Consider the following 18100-nt stretch of genomic DNA (forward strand, 5'->3'; position numbering starts at 1 on the left):
CCTGCCTTCACCACTAGGGTGGGCAGGTGCCTTGGGTACAGGCATTCAGGCCTGAGCAGGTGGAGGCTGCGGACATCCTAGGTTGTAGAGTGGCCTCACGGGACTGCAGTCTAGAACAAGGGCCTCAGAGAAGATGGAGATGGGGCGCTGCTGTCACACGCCAGGAGCCAGGGAGGGATGCGTTCCCGGGCGGGGGCTTGAAGTCGAGGGAGACGAGACGGAGATGCCGGAACGTCAGCTCCCGCCAAGCCGCTGCCGGCCGGCTCTGAGTCACACCTGTGAGGGGGACAGTGCCACCTGCCCCAGGCCGGCTCTGAGTCACACCTGTGAGGGGGACAGTGCCACCTGCCCCAGGCCGGCTCTGAGTCACACCTGTGAGGGGGACAGGGCCACCTGCCCCAGGCCGGCTCTGAGTCACACCTGTGAGGGGGACAGGGCCACCCGCTCCAGAGCCGGAGTGGGATTGAATGAGGCGAGGTATTTACAGCACTCGACAGCCTGGCGTGGCGTCAACGGTCTGCGAGCACAGGTGGTGTCAGCGTCGTTGCCATGACGCCCCCGAAATTGTTACTAGCGTGACCAGGGTGAGGGCCCAGCGTGTGACCAGATTGGGGCTCATGTGTGGCCAGGGTCGGGTCTCAGTGTGACTGAGGGTCGGGCCCAGCCTGTGACCAGGGTCAGGCCCAGCGTGTGTCCAGGGCCTGGGTCTCAAAGGCAGGTCCAGGGTCAAGCCCTCAAAGGCGGTGACCAGGGCCGGGGCCCAGCTCAGACTCAGGTCGGGCCCAGCTGCAGACCAGGTCAGGTCTCAGCATGTGTCCAGGTTCGAGTCTCGGCTCGCCAGGGTCGGGTCTCAGCGTGTGTCCAGGGTCAGGGATCATGTGTGACCAGGGTCAGGGCCCGGCGTGTGACCAGGTCGGGGCCCGGCATGTGACCAGGTCAGGGCATCTGTGCTGGTGGCTGTGACGGCAGAGATGGTGCCCTAGGGAGGAAGTGAGCGTTAGGGGCCGTGGGTGGGTAGTGAGTTGGGGAGGAGGTTGGAACTAGAGGGTTCCCAGGGTGGCGCTGACGTAACCACGTCAACAGCAAACAGAGAGAGCTCTGGGCGAGGGGCGGGGACCCTGGAGAGGCCAGTGCAAGGCGCTGGGTGGGGGGCGGGACCAGGGGCTGCTGGACCGAAGGTCGAGTGAGGGTCCTTGTGAGGTGGAGACGCCTCAGCTGGGAAGAGCCAGCTGGATGACGGTCAGGGGAAGAGCACTGGGCGTAGGGTCCGGCGTGTGCAGAGGCCCTGGGCAGCTCTGAGGCTGGCTCGGGAGCTGGTCTCCTGCAGGAGGCCACCTGCTTCCACCTGCTCTCTGTCAGCTGGGGCCCGACTCACCCTCTCCATGCAGCCCTCCCACCAAAGCCTGGAGTTTCTGATGCCCCTGCTCACCCTTTCTGTCACCTGTCCCCTCTCTCCATTGTCCAGAGCCTGCCAGGCCAGGGCTGTCAGAGGTGACAAACGAGCCAGGTGGAGCGGAGAGCGGGGTGGGCAGGTGGGTGAGCTGGCGGGCACGTGGCCACCAAGCCTAATGAGGGCAGGTGGAGGCAGATGGCCACGGAGGTCAGGGCCGGAGCCAGCCATGGAGCAGGCGCGAGCCACTTACTCGGCCACCCGTGACCCGTGTAGCTGGCTGTGGGCCCGCCCCGTGTCCTAGAAACATTTGCCGGGGTCAGCCCACCTGCCTCGTCACAGCCCTGGGCCTTGAGGTCTCCGTGGGTAAATGTTGGGGCGATAGGACTCTGATCCATCGGGTCCCCTGTCGGGGACTGTGGCTGAGCCCAGTGGGTAAGCGGTGCCTCCACAGAAGTGGCATTCCTAAGGGGACAGTGGGGGCGAGTGTGCTTGCAAGCACGGACCTGGGCGGGCACCAAGACGAGGCGTGTCGTGTGTGTGCCAGGCGTGTGGGTCTGCGTGCAGCACTGCTGTTGGGGCCTCCAGGTGAGCGACCTCATGCCTCACCTCGACCTGGGAGAGGGGCGGGGCGGTGGGAGGCAGTGCGGTGGGTAGTCCCCAACGAGACCAAGCGAGCAGGTAGTCCCAACGAGACCAAGCGAGCAGGGGCTCACGGGGGGCTGCAACGCCCCCTCCTTGCTGGCGGCAGCTCAGCGGTCACACCCATCTGGTCTGGGGTAGCCAGGGCCCTAGGCCTCTGCTAGGCTGGGAGCAGATAAGAGGCCAGCAGGTGGCTGGGCCTCACAGGGGGCCAGAGCCCAGGGGTGCTGCGGGCCAGGGGTAGAGGGACACGGTGGTGCCCTGGAGGACAGGCTGACCCTCAGCGCCTTAGGGGCTTGGTTCTGCTCTCCTGCATCCTGGTGCTTCTTGCCTGGGGAGGTAGCAGCTAGGACAGCCAATGGGGTCCCAAAGGGTGGGGCTCCGAGGTTACCCTCACTAGCTCAGGGCCAGCTGAGGCCAGAGCCGGGGCTGCTGGCCATGGTCCTGAGCCCTCTTCCTGGGGCCCGCCAGCTCCGCGTGGAAGCACAGATGTTTGTGTTGGAGCTGCGCCCTGGGCTGTGTCCCTAGGGGCAGCGTCAGGGCGTGGCTCCCGTCCGAAGCCCGTCCTCTCCCGGCTACCCATGCCATCCATCGCCACCACCTCCCCGATCCGCCTCTCCCGAAGCCGGGGTGGCGGGGTGGCAGAGCTCGTCACAGCCCGGGGCGCCTGGCTTCCAGGCACAGCAGGCCCCATCTCGCTCAGCACTGGGGCGCCTCCGTCCTGCCGTGCGCCCCCAGGCCCAGAGCTGGTGTGGCACAGTGTGGCGTGCCGTCACCCTGCGTGGGCACTCAGTGCGTGGGGCACGACAGCGGAGACGGGGGCGCGTCCCAGACGGAGGGACGGCTGCTGCAGGGCCCCAAGGTAGGGACAGGCAGGCCAGGCCCAGTGCCCTTCTCAGAGCCCGGGCTTGGGACGTGGAGGGCAAGCCAGGGAGAGGACCTCTGGTGGCATTTTATAAATTTTTTTGACTGCTGCTTGGAGAAGAGCCCAAGGGGCTGGGCCCAGAGGGCAGGGGCAGAGGGCAGTGAGGGCAGGGGCAGAGGGCAGAGGGCAGGGGCAGAGGGCAGAGGGCAGAGGGCAGGGGCAGAGGGCAGGGGGCAGGGGGCAGGGGGCAGGGGCAGAGCCCTCCCCAGGGTCTCATCTGCACGTCTGCCCGGCCCCCGCCCCTCACCGCCTTCTCTCCCCGGACTCTGCCAGAACATGGAGAAGGTGGTGGTGCCGTCGGTGACGCTCATCGTGGGCTGCGGCGTGTCGTCGCTGACCCTGCTCATGCTGATCATCATCTACGTCTCCGTGTGGAGGTGCTGTCCCCGGGCGGCGGGCAGGGCACTGGGCCACGTGGCCTGTGGTTCGCAGGAAGCGGATGGCCAGGGTCACGTCTGTCTCGTGCCTTCTCCAAGGGTGGCTATGGGGGGGTGACCCAGGGACCCCCTTCCTTCTCTGCCCTCCGGCCAGCAGCATCTGTCATCTCCCCCACCCTTCCTTGCCCACTGCCATCACTGAGGGACGGACCCCCACACCTGCTGGTGCCACCCCCACCCCTCCATGCTCCCCGCGTCCCCCCACCCGCTGCCCCTCTCCAGTCCCTGCCTGCTGCTCCAGGGACACCGATGGGGCATGTCGCGGGCAGGAGGGCCGGGCCGGGCCTTTCTGCCCCTGCCTCGCGCTGGGCCCCCGCTCCTGCTGTCTGAGCACTCACCGTGGGTGCCAGCGAGCCTGCTCCCCAGTGGAGCACCCTGCCCCTCGACCACCAGGACCCCCATACTGCCTTACCTCTCTCCTGCCACCTGGATGTGCAGAGCCATGCCCTTCCCAGAGCCCGGGGTCAGGAGCAGGGTGGGAATCTCCGTGTACCCCTCTGCCTTGCACTCCCTGTCCCCAAGCCCTGGGTGCTACCTGTCTGGTTTTGGCCTGTGGGGTGCAGGGCACTGTGGAGGTAGGGCATGCCATGAGGACCCTTGTCTGAGCTGGTCACCAGCCTGGGGTGAGAGACATGTGTGCCCAGGTCGGGTCTGAGCGAGGCCCAGATGGCCACAGACATGTGTGAGTGCGTGAATGCAGACACGTGCCATCCCCCACCCCCAGGGCCCTGCAGTGAGCCCCCTGGGCAGAGGTTTAGGTCGGAGAAGGTGAAGCCAAGGTCGCCGCCTGCCCAGCAGCCGCCTCCAGGCCCAGCCAGGACTCCCAGTGCGTCCGGCTCCATGGGCACTGTGATGTCGGCCGATAATCAACCTGACACTGCACCCTGAGGCCGGCCGGAGCAGGTCGATGCGGCCAGTGGGGGTGCCGCATGTGCTTCCTGGTGGCTGGGTGCCCATGAGCAGTAGGCCTCCGTCCTGCCCAAGTACGAAGGCGCCAGGAGGGCCAGCATCCAGTGCCCAAATTCCCCAGCCCTGGGCCGAGCCCTTCCCCTGAGACCTCAGTGTCCCCAGGTCTCTGAGGACGGGCGTGGGGTAGCCCCTTCAGCACTGCCACACTGTGGTCTGAGGTTTTGCCCATGATTTTCGAAGTGTCATCACCTCTGTGGTCCCCGTCAGGACATGGAAATCTGGTGAGGCGACGTGACCCGCCCAAGCTCACAAGCCACGTCGGGCCACGTCATGGTCCCCGAGGCTCTGCTTTGCGCCCTCGGCTCGTCGCCTGGCACCTGGCGGTGCTATGCTGGGAAACGGGGGAGCAGACATGGGGCACCTGATGCTTTCTGTCCTAGCTCTTTCATTTCGGCCACAGCCCCTCACAGCCGGCGCTGTTACTCCCCCTCCGCCCCCCCAGAGGGAGACACTGAGGCTCAGAGGCATTGGGTCACTTGCCTGGGGTTACACAGCCAGCTGCGGACACAGGCTCTGCAGCCCCCACTGGGAACACTTCACATGTCCCAGTCGTGACCAGGCAGGGAGCAGGCAGACCGTGGGCCCTGAGCATGAACTATGTCTGAGGGCCGGAGGGACAGGGAGAGGGTCTTGCATGATGAGGAGGAGCATTTTTAAAGATGAGCCATCCCCAGCCGGAGGGGACTGCTGTACTCAGTAACTCCCCAGGCCTCTGGCTGTGCGCTGGAATTTGGTATGTGGGGCAGTAGGAGTGATGTTGGTGACAGTGGTGATGGTGGTGATAGTGATGGTGGTGATGGTGACCGCGGCGACAGTATGACGGCGACGGCGGCGGCGGCGGCGGCGGCGACTTGGCGGCGGCGATCCGCGGCGGCGGACGGCGGACGGCGGCGATTTAAGACGGCGGCGATCCGATTTGGCGATTTATGATCGACGGCGGCGACGGCGGCGGTTTTATTTTTACGACGGCGGACGGGCGGACGGCGGCGGCGGCGCGGCGGCGGCGACGGCGTGGTACACAAGGCGGCGACGGCGATCTATGCTACAAGGCGACGGCGAGACGGCGGCGATCCACGGCGACGGCGACGAGATGCATAGACGGTATGATCCACGGCGGCGAAGACGCATGACGATCGGGCGGCGGCGGCGATCATAAGGCGACGGCGGCGGGCGATCCGGGCGCGCAGGCGACGCATGACGGCGGCGGCGACGGCGGCGGCGACGGCGCATGACGGCGACGACTTTGGGCGACGACTCATGCTGATTGGCGCGACGAGATCGCGCGATCCGGCAACGGCGCAGCGGCGGCGTCGGGCGCAGGCGATCCGGTTGCTAAGACGGCGACGGCGACTAGCGGGCGACTTACGAGATGGTGGTGGTGCTATGGTGGTGATGGTGATGATGGTGATGATGATGGTGGTGAGATGATGTGGTGACGCGTAATGGTGGTGGTGGTGATGGTGGTGATGATGTTGGTGACTATGGTGATGGTGGTGGTGATGGTGATGGTGATGGTGTTGGCGGTGTTTGTAGGGAGGAAGTGGTGCCCCAGATTGATACAGCTATAGGACCCCATCTCTTACAAGGCGAGGCGCTGTTGGGAGCTGACCACAGGCCTCCCACCCTCTCCCACAGGTACATCCGCTCAGAGCGATCCGTCATCCTCATCAACTTCTGCTTGTCCATCATCTCCTCCAATGCTCTCATCCTCATCGGGCAGACCCAGACCCGCAACAAGGTAGGTGGCCTTGGCCCTGCCGTGTCCCCAGGTGGGGTGGGTGATGCAGGTGATGACGGTGGTGACCACAGCAGGGGCCTGGATCCTGGGATCCCCAGGAAGGTTATAGAGGCAGGGACTAGAGCCACCTGTAGACCTTCTAGCTCTTCCCCTGGCCACGGCCAGCCACATAGCTCAGGCCTGAGCGGGGTCATCGCATGGCCAGGATAGGCACGCGGACGTGGTGGCTGGAGTCTCCAGCTGGCCTGGCAGTTTGGGATGAGCCAGTTCAAGCCCCTGTCCCCGGTCCATGATTGGGCGCCAGGTTCTCTCTGAGCTTGTCTATGCCTTGCCACGTGGCCCTGGGGTGATTTGCTCACCTTGGGCCTTAGGGTCACCACCTGCTGAACAAATGGCCTTGAACTGGGGCTCCTGTGTGGGTTCCTGACTGGCATTTGGGGCATCTACAAATGGTGGGTGAGGAAGACAGGGCAGGAGGGGCGTCTGTCTCTGGCCGCTTGCGGGCAGGGTCCCGCAGCAGCCACCAGGGCGTTTAGGCATTCCACAGCACATCTCAGAGCCAGAGCCAGGCCACCCCTCAGCGGCTTCTTGCGGGGGACTGGACCTGGTCACTGCTGCGATCACCGGGTGCGGGCCTCTCGCAGCCTCACCGGGCCGGTCACGCTGGCGGGGGCCTGGGGAGCGAGCACCTGCCCAGCCTCCTCGCCACCCGCCCAGGTGGTGTGCACGCTGGTGGCTGCCTTCCTGCATTTCTTCTTCCTGTCGTCCTTCTGCTGGGTGCTCACCGAGGCCTGGCAGTCCTACATGGCCGTGACGGGCCGCCTCCGGAACCGCCTCATCCGCAAGCGCTTCCTCTGCCTGGGCTGGGGTGAGTGGCCGCCTCCCCGGCCTCTGGCCCTTGTCCCAGCCCGGCTGCCCCTCCCCTCTGTCCCCAAGGGCTCCCTGGGTGGTCCCCTCCCTGCCAGGCGTCCATCTAGCCGCAGGATTTCCATGTAGATGATTAAAGCCAAGTTCGATTTGAATTTCAGGTGGTGGATAACTTTTTAGCGTAAGTACGTCCCGTCCAGCATTTGGGATGTATTTATACCAAGAAGATGTTTCCTTATTTATCTGCAATTCAAATGCGACTGGGTGTCTGTGTTTTACTTGCTAACCCGGCAGCCTTGCCCCCCAGTTCTGTGGGTCCCCACCCCCACCCACTCCTGTTCCCTCTCTCACACGCTCAGTTCTTCTCTGTTTGGGGGTCTTCAAGGTCACATTTGTGGCCCCCACCGTCTGCCGGCAAGGCTGGAAGGAGGCGGAGGGCAGGCCCTTGGAGGCGGGGCGGGGGGGACCGACTCCTTTTTCTGGTCCTTCCTTAGGGCTCCCCGCACTGGTCGTGGCCATTTCCGTGGGATTTACCAAGGCTAAAGGGTACAGCACCATGAACTAGTGAGTCGGGGTGGGGATGGGGGGAGGCCACGTGGTGCCCCCAGACCCCCCACCGCCCTGGGAGTGACGGCTGGCTGGGCCGCCATCTCACAGATGACAGCGCCAAGGCTAGGAGAGGGTGGGGCCCCCGGGAGCTGGAGTCGGGCCCCTGAGGCGGCCGCCCCCCTCCCATCAGCCGGCTCCTACCCGGTGGCGGGCAGCGGGACCCAGAGAAACGGTCCTGGGCTCTTGGATTCTCCCAGCTCCTCCTGGACGGGTCCGTGCGGCCTCTGAGTCCTGTGACGGGGCGCTGATCCCGGCACCAGTGGGGCTGCAGGAGAGTCCAGCGGAGGGCAGAGCAGGCGGTGGGGGCTGTGTCACACATGGCCACGGAGGCTCTGAAGGGTCAGCCAGGCCAGGGGCCTTGAATGCCCAGCCAGGAGAGCTGGGTTATCTCGGAGGCCACGTGACCTCCCGCGGTGGAGAAGCTGAGCCTGCAGGGGCCATGGGCACTGGGCGAGGGGTGAGGCAGGAGGAGGGGCTGATACTGGCCACTCAGGCTTGGCTCGCTCTGGGGCCTTGGGGGACAGGACGTGGCCGAGCCCCGGAGCAGCCCCAGCTGGGCGGTGGGGGCAGCGGACGTGGGTGAGGGCTGAGCTACCAGCAGGGTCAGTGCTGGAGGGAGGCGCACCCGGCCTGCGGGACTGGGGTGGGGTGGGAGGCGGCGGGTGTTCAGTGGGGTTCCAAGGGATGAAGCGGCGTCGTACAGCATGGACAGGGGTGCCGGGGCGGAGGAAACCGCGCCTGCAGCTGCGGGCTCCTGGGGGCACCGCGGTGGTGTCCAGGGGGTTCGGGGAGGCGTGGCGTGAGGATGGGCTAGGCCAGACGAACGCGCAGAGGGCCAGGTGCTGAGGCGCGGGGCTGGGCTGAGTGAGCGGGTGAAGGGCCGGGCCAGGGACCGGCCCAGTGGGCATCGAGTCTGCAGGGAGGGTCTGCGTGGGAGACCGGGAGAGTGGGCGGAGGGCGGGCGGGCCCGGGGAGGGGACAGTCGGGAAGGCTGTCGGCAGGGCCCCGGGCCCTCTGCTGGACGGCTCTGAGCAGGTGCGCCCCTTCCCTGGGCCTGCTCCTCATCTGTGATTGGGGTGACGGAGCCTCCGGGGACCCCGAGGACCCGAAGCTGGAGAGCCAGTGTGAGGGTCCGCACGAGGAGGCGCACAGCAGGCGTCCTGCCCCTCGCCTGCCCCCGTGGGAGATGCGGGGTCCCCCCTGTGACGGGGCGGGGCCCTCGCCTGACCGCTGACCTGCTCTCTCCCTCCCCAGCTGCTGGCTCTCCCTGGAGGGGGGACTGCTCTACGCCTTCGTGGGACCAGCCGCCGCCGTCGTGCTGGTACGGACCCCACCCCGCAGTCCCAGGCTGGGGCCTTGGGCTGTTCTGCTGCCCACTGGAGGCAGGGGTGGCACCCACAGTCCCCTGACCTGCCCTCGGGGCAGGGGGCAGAGGCCGGGCTGGGGTACTGGCCTCATTTTTTACACTGTGGCTTGCCTGACTCTGGCACCAGCTGTGGACCTCTGTGCGTGCTTGCTGAGTGAGTGACCGGGGGCGGGTGGGGACAGGTGGACAGGCGGAGGGCTGGGGCGGCGGGGCTGTGGGCAGAGCCCGAGGCTGGGTGGGCCCAGCCTTCTCCGCAGATGGGGCTGCTGGCCGTCAGCCCCGGAGGAGGGCCGCGCCTCCCCTCGGCCCTCGGAGTTCTTTCCGCCGTCCCCACGCTCTGTGGGTGAGGGGCGAGGCGCCCCGTGGCGTCGGGCTCGTTCCTGGCTGCGGAGGGGCGGGGCGAGGCTGGGGGCCCGCGTGCTGCCACCACAGAGTGTTCCGCGTGGGCCACACCCCCTCGTCGCGTGGGCGCCCAGCCTCAGGCACGAGCTGGCCGTGGCCAGGAAAAGCACAGCCCTGACACCCAAGGGAGGCTGAGGGGACGAGTCAGGGGAGCCTGGGGCGGGTGGGTGGAGGTGGGCAGCGCCCGCGGGTGGGCCCAGCGCAGCCCGGCTCCCGGCTCCTTCGTTCTGCGAGGCACGGGCGGGGCGGGGCGGCGGGAGGGGGTGCTGCATGCTGGCACGTCGGCCGCGAGTCTGTGGCCAGGGCTGGTTCTAGGACTGGCCTCCTTCCCGCCCTTGTCCCTTCCCGGGGTGCGGCTAGAGGGCAGGGAGCATGACCCACTATGGGACCCTTCCCACGGGGCCACTCCGGAAGCGGGGACACGCGGATGACGGTTGGACTCAGCCGCTGCAGGCGGGGTGGCAGGTGGCCTGCTTCCTGCTCTCCTCTGGCCCCATCAGGACAGGGGCCCCCAGGAAGTCACCAGCCCGCCTGGCCACCGAGCGCTGGCGCCTGTGTCTGGGAGCCGTGTTCCCAGGATGGTGGGGGCAGGGCCTGGGCAGCGCTGTGTGTGGTGCTGTCCCCGCTCCCCAGACCTCTGGGACCAGGGTCTGGGTCCAGGGACCCATGGGGTCGGGCAGCCCTCTGCAGGGCGGGAGCAGAGGGCAGGGCATCCAGGGGGTCTGGGTGTGAGCTGGGCCCCCACCTGCGGGAGGCCGGCTAGAGGGTCTCCGGGGCTGTGCAGACCACCGACGCGGTGCTTGGGGACCTTCTCTGTCTCAGGTGGTGGTGGGCACGAGGGTCTTCTCAATACCAAGGAACACTTTGCAGGGTGGGGCCGGCCCTAGGCGGCTGGGGAGTCGCCCGGTGGCAGGGGTGGCCCAGGCGGAGCCAGGACAGAGGCCTGGTTGGGGCGAGGTCCCGGACGCTAAGAAGCGGGGAGGACAGGGTGAGGGCCAGCTGGACTGGAGGTCACGGGAGGTCCCTCCTGTGTCTGAGCGTGCTTCCTGGTCAGCCCTATTCGGGGTAGGGACAGGCTCATCCCAACCTCAGCCTGACCTCTGACCTCTGGACAGAGCATCCCCGCTTCACAGGCAGCCGCTGGCTGCAGCAGGGGTGCTGGGCAGGCCTCTGGGCCGGCCAGGTCAGTGCACCCCGGCACCCGGCCAGGGTTCCCACCCCGTCCAGCCTGTGGGAAGAGCCCCTGTCACCGTCTGAGCCCCAGCCGGTCCGCTTGGCCCCCTCGTGTCCACCCGCCCAGCAGGGCCCCCGACCCTGGCAGAGCCCACCAGGCGGGAGGGTCACATGGCAGGGTCACGTGTGAGTCTTGAGCTGCAGTGCCCGGCCCTGTGGGGGGTGGGAGGGGGCCTGGGTGGCATGGAACATGTCACCTGACAGCAGGAGGGGACAGCAGAGCGAAGGCACAACTGTGGGCTCGCCCCTGGGGCCCGCTCGGGGGGCTCTGCCGCTGGCCCGGAGCCTGTCCGTGAATGGGGTGGGGTCAGCGGCTGCAGGCGCCCCACAGCCTGCCCTGTGCCCGGCAGGTAAACATGGCCATCGGGATCCTGGTGTTCAACAGGCTCGTGTCCAAGGACGGCATCGCGGACAAGAAGCTTAAGGAGCGGGCAGGGTAGGATCCCGCCCGCCCCGCCGGGGTTAGGCGCTCCCTGGGCGAGGACCGTATCCCGTGACGAGGGCGCAGTGGGCGGCCCGGTGTCCTCCTGCCTGGCAGAGCTGAGCTCAGAGGGGCAGCGCCTGGCCAGAGGGCGCCCAGCGCTGCCGGTGTTTCTGCTGAGTGCCTGGGCCGTGCCCGGGAGCCCCAGGCTGTGGCCGGCCAACTGCCAGCCCAGACAGCACCCCCCGTCCCGCCCCGGCCCCACGCCCGCCCTCCTTGCCGCCCGTGGCTGCTGCCCTGTCCGCTCCCCTGTCCCAGCTCTGTCTGTGTGGCCCCCTCCGTGCCCGTCTCGCTCGGCTCGTCCGTCCCCCCGCCTCTCCCTCTCTATCTTTGCTTTTCCTGCTTTCCTTGGGGAACTAAGGCTTCTGGAAACTGTTCTCTTGGGTCTTTGGTGGGTTCTGGTTCTGGTTAGAAGCCTCCCTCAGGGGAGGCGTGTGACTCAGTGGCTGGGAGCCTGGCTGGCCTCGTGCTCTGTGGTCGGGACGTGCGGACTGGCAGGCCTTGTCCCGGTCTGTCGCTGGAACACAGCCTCCTCGCACCCTTGGACAGCGGTCACACAGCAAGGCCAGCGTAGGGCTGGGCACCGCCCACACGCATACCTGGGGCAGGCCTGCTGGCGGCGTGCGGCCACCCTTGAGGCCCGCTTTGCCACGTCCCAGTCTCGCGGCTGAGCAGACTGAGCCTCAGGCAGGGCGAATGGCAGAGCGGGGCCCCTCCCAGCTGGGCACTGACGCCCCGACGTGCGCCCTGCACAGGGAGGCCGCCTGCACAGGGCTGTGTGTCCGCTCACGCACTCGGCTCCGCCCAGGGAGCTCTCCGATGCCCCCGCTGGACAGGTCGGGGCAGCGTGCGGTCAGACCAGACGTGGGGACCAGCAGGGAGTGGCCGTGGTCCCTCTGTGCACACCTGGGCGGATGGATAGGTGAACCGGCCCTGCTCTCCTGCGCCCAGGCTCTGGGTGCGTCAGGTGGAGGGGGCCCCAAGGACCCCGGCACCTCAGACCCCACCCCTCCTGTCCCCCAGGAGGCTCGGGCTGCACTGCTGTGTGGTTTTGCTTTCAGCTCCCCCCCACACTGGTCTCCGTGACAGCTGCGTTCGTAATCCCACTCGGAGTCGGCGGCCCGGCCCCCTCGGGCCGAGTGCGGAGCCCCATCTGCGGCCGCTGCCGCCACCGGTGATGCCACATTAGCGCCTCTCTGCCCGCCAGGCTCCGTGCTCCTCTGCGTCCCGTGCTGCTTGTTCAAGCTTTTCGGTCCTTTCTGTCAGCTTTGCTGTCCACGTGGGGTTCCTGGGCAGCCCCTGCCCTCTCCTGCTCTGGCCACCTCGTGCCCTGCCCTGCCCTCGCCCTCTCCTCCCTCCCCCCGAGACGAGAGACGGGAGGGCAGGGAGACCCTGCGGGCAGGCGGCCTTGGGGGTGCCGGGCCCGCACCCCTAGTGTGGGCTGCGTGTGAGCCTGCGCACGTGGCGTAGGAGTGTGCACACGAGTGGGTGCGGGGTGTTCACGTGTGCGCCTGCATGTCAGTAAATGTCTGTGAGTGTGGCCACATGTGCGGGTGTTACAGGCGGCCACGGCCGTGGAAGCAGGTGGGTGGACTTGGGGCCAGCAGGCTGCTTCACACACCGTGGGCGCCACCAGAGGCTGTGAGCAGGGCGGACGGTGTGGGCCGGGGTCCGAGCCGGAGGCTGAGTCCGCAGGGAGCGTGGCCTGTCTGCCTGGACAGCGCTTGGCTGTCCTGTGTTCAGACACACAGGCCCCTGGGACGCTCCGGGCTGCGGGAGCCGTGCAGAGGGTGGTCCTGGCTGTGGGAAGCCAGGGAGCCCTGGTGGACGCCGGTGCCGGGCAGGGCTGGGTCTGGTCGAGCCTGGGTGGTTGGGGTGGGGGTCTCGAGGGGAAAGGCTGCTGCTTCGTGCTGGGCCCCCACTGGCTGACCACTGTGGGGCACACCCGGGGATCCAGCTCCCTTCGGGTTCAGGCACAGCCCTGTTTCACATGCCAGTCCACGGCAGGTGGAGGGCAGCACCTTGCCCGGAGCTGGGGTGGGGGGCGTGCCCAGCCCAGGCCACACTCAGAGCCGCCCAGGGGCATCTGCTGCCCACGGCCCGTCCCCCTCCCCTCCCAGCCCCCAGTCACGCGCGACCTGCACGGGTTCCTCCGTGAGGCCTCTGCAGAGTCCGGGATTCGGGACTGAGTGGTTTATAGATCCCCGGCCTGGCCACCTGCCAGCGCAGGCGCCTCCGGCTGTGGGTGTCAGGCCTCGGGCCCGAGAGGATGACTCACGGAAGACGAGGTGCCGGGCTCTGCCCCGCCTGCTCGGAGCGGGGGCGCGGCTCGTCTGGGGTCCTGGCTGGACAAGCTCTGTTTTGGAAAAGAGAGTGGCTACCGGGCCCCACCTGCTGTGCCAGGGAAACTGAGGCCCGGCCAGGACGGGGCAAAGGACAGACAGCAGCAGGGGTGGGCACAGCGGGCGTGGGGGCGGGGCGGCGTGCTCGCCCGCCGTGTAGGAAGGGGAGCCCGCGTGTGCAGTGCCCCTGAGGCCTGGGGAAGGCCTGGGTGGGGGCAGGACCAGGAGAAGGGGCGGGGCTGGGCCTGGTGCCAGGGACTGGGTCCTAGAGACAGGCCAGAGCGGGCGGTGCCACACGTCACGGGGAGACGTCCTGAGGTGAGCACAGAGCTGTCCCAGGCTTTGAGGCCAGGCCCCCAGCATGTGCTGGGCCGTAGGGCAGAACGTGCAGTCTGGGGGAGTTCCTGCCCCCGGCCAAGGCCCCACTGGTTTGGGGGTCCTTGTCCTGGCCAGATCCCAGGCCCTCCGAGCCTCTCCCGCTGTCCTGTGTCCCCAGTTCCTTCCTGGTGGCCCATGCATTCTTTTCTGACCTGCCCGCCTTGCCGTGCTCATCCTGTGCGGGAGGAGGGGAGCAAGTTGTCTGGACGCCAGCCCCTGCCCCCGGTGACCAGGACAGTGGCCCTAGCAGCCCCCTGGAGTCCCTACGGGCATTCACCCACCTATGGGGCAGCACTCACCCTGGCTGAGTCCTCAGGCCACAGTGGCCCTGAGAGGCATGATGGTGGCCAGGACCGTCCTAAACCCCTGCTGCATACCGGGCATCTTGCTAATGCTACTGCTGTCACAGTCTCTTGAGGCAGCATGATGTCCCCACGGGTCAGGAAACGGGCCCAGAGCGGCCACACACGTAGGCCGTGGTGGTGCAGGGCGGGGCCTGGGCTCTGGAGGGTGGTGTCTGGGCAGGGGTGCCCCCGAAGGACCCCCTGGAGAGGGACAAGGGCCGTGGGGCAGACACAGCCCCTTCCCTGGACGGGCAGCACAGGAGCCCAGAGGGGAGAGTGCCGGCCAGTCTTTCCCGCCCGTCCGTCTCCGCCCAGGTCCCCTACCTGTCTGGCCGCCTCCGTCCGGCCACCTCCGTCCGGCCACCTCCCTTCCTAGATGCTCTTCCTCCGCCCCGAGCACTCGGGGTCTCTCCTGTCCCTCTGTCCCTCCCCGTCTCTGTCCAGAGCTCAGAGGCCCGGCCGAGCACCCTTCCCTATGGCCATCTTGCCGTTCGGGCCCTGGGAGCTGGAACCGGCGGGGATCTCCTCCCCTGCCAGGGGTCTCCCGGACAGTCAGGAACCCGGGCGTCCCAGGCTTGGGTGCCTGGGATGGGGGACGGGGGCTGCTGCTGGCAGAACTCAGGCCAGCCAGGGGAGAGGGGGAAGGAGGCCCAGCAGGGGCTAACGGGGGACCCTCCCCGCGTGGCCTCGCCGGCCCTGGGGAGGGAGACGGGCTGGGGCTGGGGCTGGGGCTGGGCCGCCCCGGTGTCCCCTGCCGGCTGGGCCGTGGACACCCTGACGCCACGCCGTCTGCAGGGCCTCCCTGTGGAGCTCCTGCGTGGTGCTGCCGCTGCTGGCCGTGACCTGGATGTCGGCCGTGCTCGCCGTCACCGACCGCCGCTCCGCCCTCTTCCAGATCCTCTTCGCCGTCTTCGACTCGCTGGAGGGTTTCGTCATCGTGATGGTGCACTGCATCCTGCGCAGAGAGGTGGGTGGCCTTGGGGCGGCGCGGGTCCCCGTGGGCCGTGCAAGCCACCGGAGACAGCCGAGACTCGCGCTCCGGCGTTTTCCGGGCCTCTCTAGAAGGGAGCTGGAGGAGGTTTTGACCGGACTGTGTCGCAGCTGCCACGTGGCTGGCAGCGGCAGTGGAGGTGACCTCGGCAGGCCCGGAATGTGGGAACGCGTGCATCTCGGCCACCAAGTCAGTGGACCTGGCGCCTCCTTCGGGGTCATGTGGAGAGCACTGAGGGCGAGTGCAGGTGGCCGCGGACGGACAGGGCACGAGGTCCTGGCGCCAGGACGTCAGCAGGGGCCCAGGGGCGGGAGTGGGCGTCAGAAGAGTGGGATTAGCTCTGCCTCCCTTGGAACTTTCTAGAAAGCCAAGGGCATTTGTGAGGCACACAGATTTGAAAGGATGAAGGAACAGAAGAGGCAGCAACAAGGTGGCTGGAAGCAGAGCTCAGCCCGCGGCTGGCAGAGGGCCCTAGAGTGGCCAACTCCCACCGCTGGTGCCCAGGGAGCTTCAGGAAGCGGAGCCCCTGGGCCCCGCGTACGCCAAGGGAAGGCCAGGAGTGGAGCGGCTTCGGGCCCCCCGGCTCGCACCCCTGGGCAATGTGAGCACCGGCTCCAGGGGCTCTGACTCCAGGGAAAGGCAGAGTGGTGAAGACCCGAAGCTTCTGCCACCGAAGCGGCCCCGTTGGTCTCGAGAGGCCACTCAAATCCCGAGGAGCTGGAAGAGCCCATGACGGAGGAGCCACAGACCCACCCAGCGGCCACGGAGACGGCCCCGAGGGAAGACGCATCACAGGCCCAGCCCAACATCCTCCGCGCCCACGTGTGCCTGGCCTCGGCCCCCGACAGCCCCTTCCGCAGAGGGAGCAGCCGCAGCCCGGCACGGAGCCATCACCTCGGGCAGCTGTGAGCCCCGGGCGGTCACACGCGGACCAGGCTCCAAGGCCACACTCTTGGCCCTCAGCGGCCTGGCTTCCGTGAAACAGGAACAGTGGGTGACGGAAGAGGTCGGAGCACAGGAAGACACGCGGTCGAAGGCCTGAGAGCAGGGACTAAGGAGCTGAGGGGTGGGCGAGCCAGAGGCCGTGGCCCGCCGAGGACGGAGGTGGACACTGGAACGCAAGTAGGTGACCGCAGGAAGGCTGCTCGAGCGACAGAGCTGTCGTCACTGTCCCCTTCCGAGGAGTCCCCGGCCCCTTGGGAACGCTCAGGCACGGCGTCTCCCAAGGGAGTGAGGGCCAGGCCCTCGGCTTGTGGAGACAGACACGGAGGCCGAGGCCATGGTGACACAGGACGGGTCCGACACCAAGCGACCCTCAGCCCGATGGCGTGTGCTCCCTGACGCCGGCCGGGGGGCCCACGCTTCTGACTTCACCCCACGAAGGGCACGGAGAGGACAGAGACGGGAGGGGGGCCCTGGGCCTGGCGGGTCCGGGGTGGGCACCCCACACAGACGCCGCCTCGAGGACCCTCAGCCTGGCCTTCCGGGGCCGTGCAGGCTTCGTGGGGCAGAGTCCGCGCTGACCGCCCGTCTCCCCCCAGGTCCAGGACGCTGTGAAGTGCCGTGTGGTGGACCGCCAGGAGGAGGGCAACGGGGACTCGGGCGGCTCCTTCCAGAACGGCCACGCCCAGCTCATGGTAGGGCTCGGAGCCGGGGACGCAGCCGGGGACGCAGCCGCACCTGAGCTGCTCCAGGTCCCACAGCCGCATCGGGAGGGACTCTGAGCCCAGTTTGAGGTTGGGGAAACTGAGGTTCCCAGGGCGAACTCCTGGCGCAGGGTGGGGGATGGGCAGTACTGAGCTGGCGAGACCGGGCCGGGCTGGCGGCCACTCCATGCCCACGCCGGCCCCAGAGCCCTTCGTTCAGACACCGCCCTGTGGGTGTCCTGGCTCTCGCTCAGCTCCTGCGTCCCCCGAAGCTCAGCCAGGAGCAGAAGGCGGCTTGCCCGGCTCTTCCCTGGGAGCCAGCCTGGCCTGTCCACTCACCCTGGCGCTGCTGCGGCCTTGTCCTCAGCCAGGCCCCCTCAGGACCCGACGCCCTGGTGCTCTAGCACCACAGGCACCGTCCTGTGCTGCCCCCTGTACCCCTCATCCTCCCGTGCCCACCCCGCAGGTGTCCCCTGAGAGGTCCCCCCGGGAGCTTCCTTGACTCCCCGTCAGGCCGCCTTGTCCGGGTGCCATGGGTGAATTCTCACGCTGTCATTCTGTGGCAGCCACTCCCTGGGGTGCCCCTGGCAGGCGGGAAGTGCTCATTCAGTCTTCGGGGTGCTTGGCCATTTCACAGTGCTTGTTAGGGTCACAGACAGGGCCTCAGCGGATGCCGGCGGCCAGCCCGGACTAGACTGCTGGCCTCCTTGGGGGGTGAGGACAGAGGCCGGAGGAGGAGGATGCCGGGTCCTGGACCCGTGATGCTGCCCCCGGCCTGACCTCTGACCCCAGCCTTTGCGGTCTCGCCAGCCCGACCTCTGTGTTTCAGGGAAGGAAGTTCCAGGTTTGAGAGTGAGGGCTTGGCCATCCCCTGGGGTCCCAGTGCCCCTAGAGGAGGCCACAGCCCCGCCTGGGGTGGCCTGAGCCGAGTTCCCCAACTCCTAGCCTGAGACGGGACAGGCGCTGTGGTAGGGACCACGGCCACCACTGAGAGGGCCGTGCTGATGACCTGCATCCCCGCCCTGCCCCTCCCCGCCGGCCGGCCCCCATCGCCGCCAGCAGAGGGGTTCTCGCACCGAGCCCGGGAGGAGCATGGCCAGGACCCCGAGGCCGGGGCACGACAGCGGGAGTGAGCTGCGTTGGGACCAGCCTCCCATGTCCCTGGAAGGGGGCCGTGCTCGCAGACGCACGCACACGCATGTGACGTATGCCTGCACGCCTGTGCTCACACGCACGTTCCATGCACACCGGCGAGAGTATGCAGGGCGTGGTCATCTCCCAGGAGGTCACGTGGGTGAACACGTTGGCAAGGGGCACCCCTGAGCGGTGGCCCCTCGGCC

The 18100-nt window shown here is 68.0% G+C and overlaps 1 protein-coding gene across 1 annotated transcript in view; it reads left to right on the forward strand.

Moving 5' to 3' along the window:
* The window catches only part of ADGRB1 (adhesion G protein-coupled receptor B1), a 60848-nt gene that overhangs the window by 37394 nt on the left and 5354 nt on the right, over positions 1-18100 (forward strand). The window contains exons 18-25 of the mRNA XM_039846214.1: positions 3231-3334; positions 5999-6101; positions 6819-6969; positions 7463-7532; positions 8832-8898; positions 10929-11014; positions 14919-15090; positions 16656-16832. Coding sequence (XP_039702148.1) covers positions 3231-3334; positions 5999-6101; positions 6819-6969; positions 7463-7532; positions 8832-8898; positions 10929-11014; positions 14919-15090; positions 16656-16832 — 930 coding nt within the window. The remainder of the gene's footprint in view (positions 1-3230; positions 3335-5998; positions 6102-6818; positions 6970-7462; positions 7533-8831; positions 8899-10928; positions 11015-14918; positions 15091-16655; positions 16833-18100) is intronic.

The sequence above is a fragment of the Pteropus medius genome, unplaced genomic scaffold (assembly GCF_902729225.1).
Source record: "Pteropus medius unplaced genomic scaffold, Ma_sr-lr_union100, whole genome shotgun sequence".
Lineage (NCBI taxonomy): Eukaryota > Metazoa > Chordata > Mammalia > Chiroptera > Pteropodidae > Pteropus > Pteropus medius.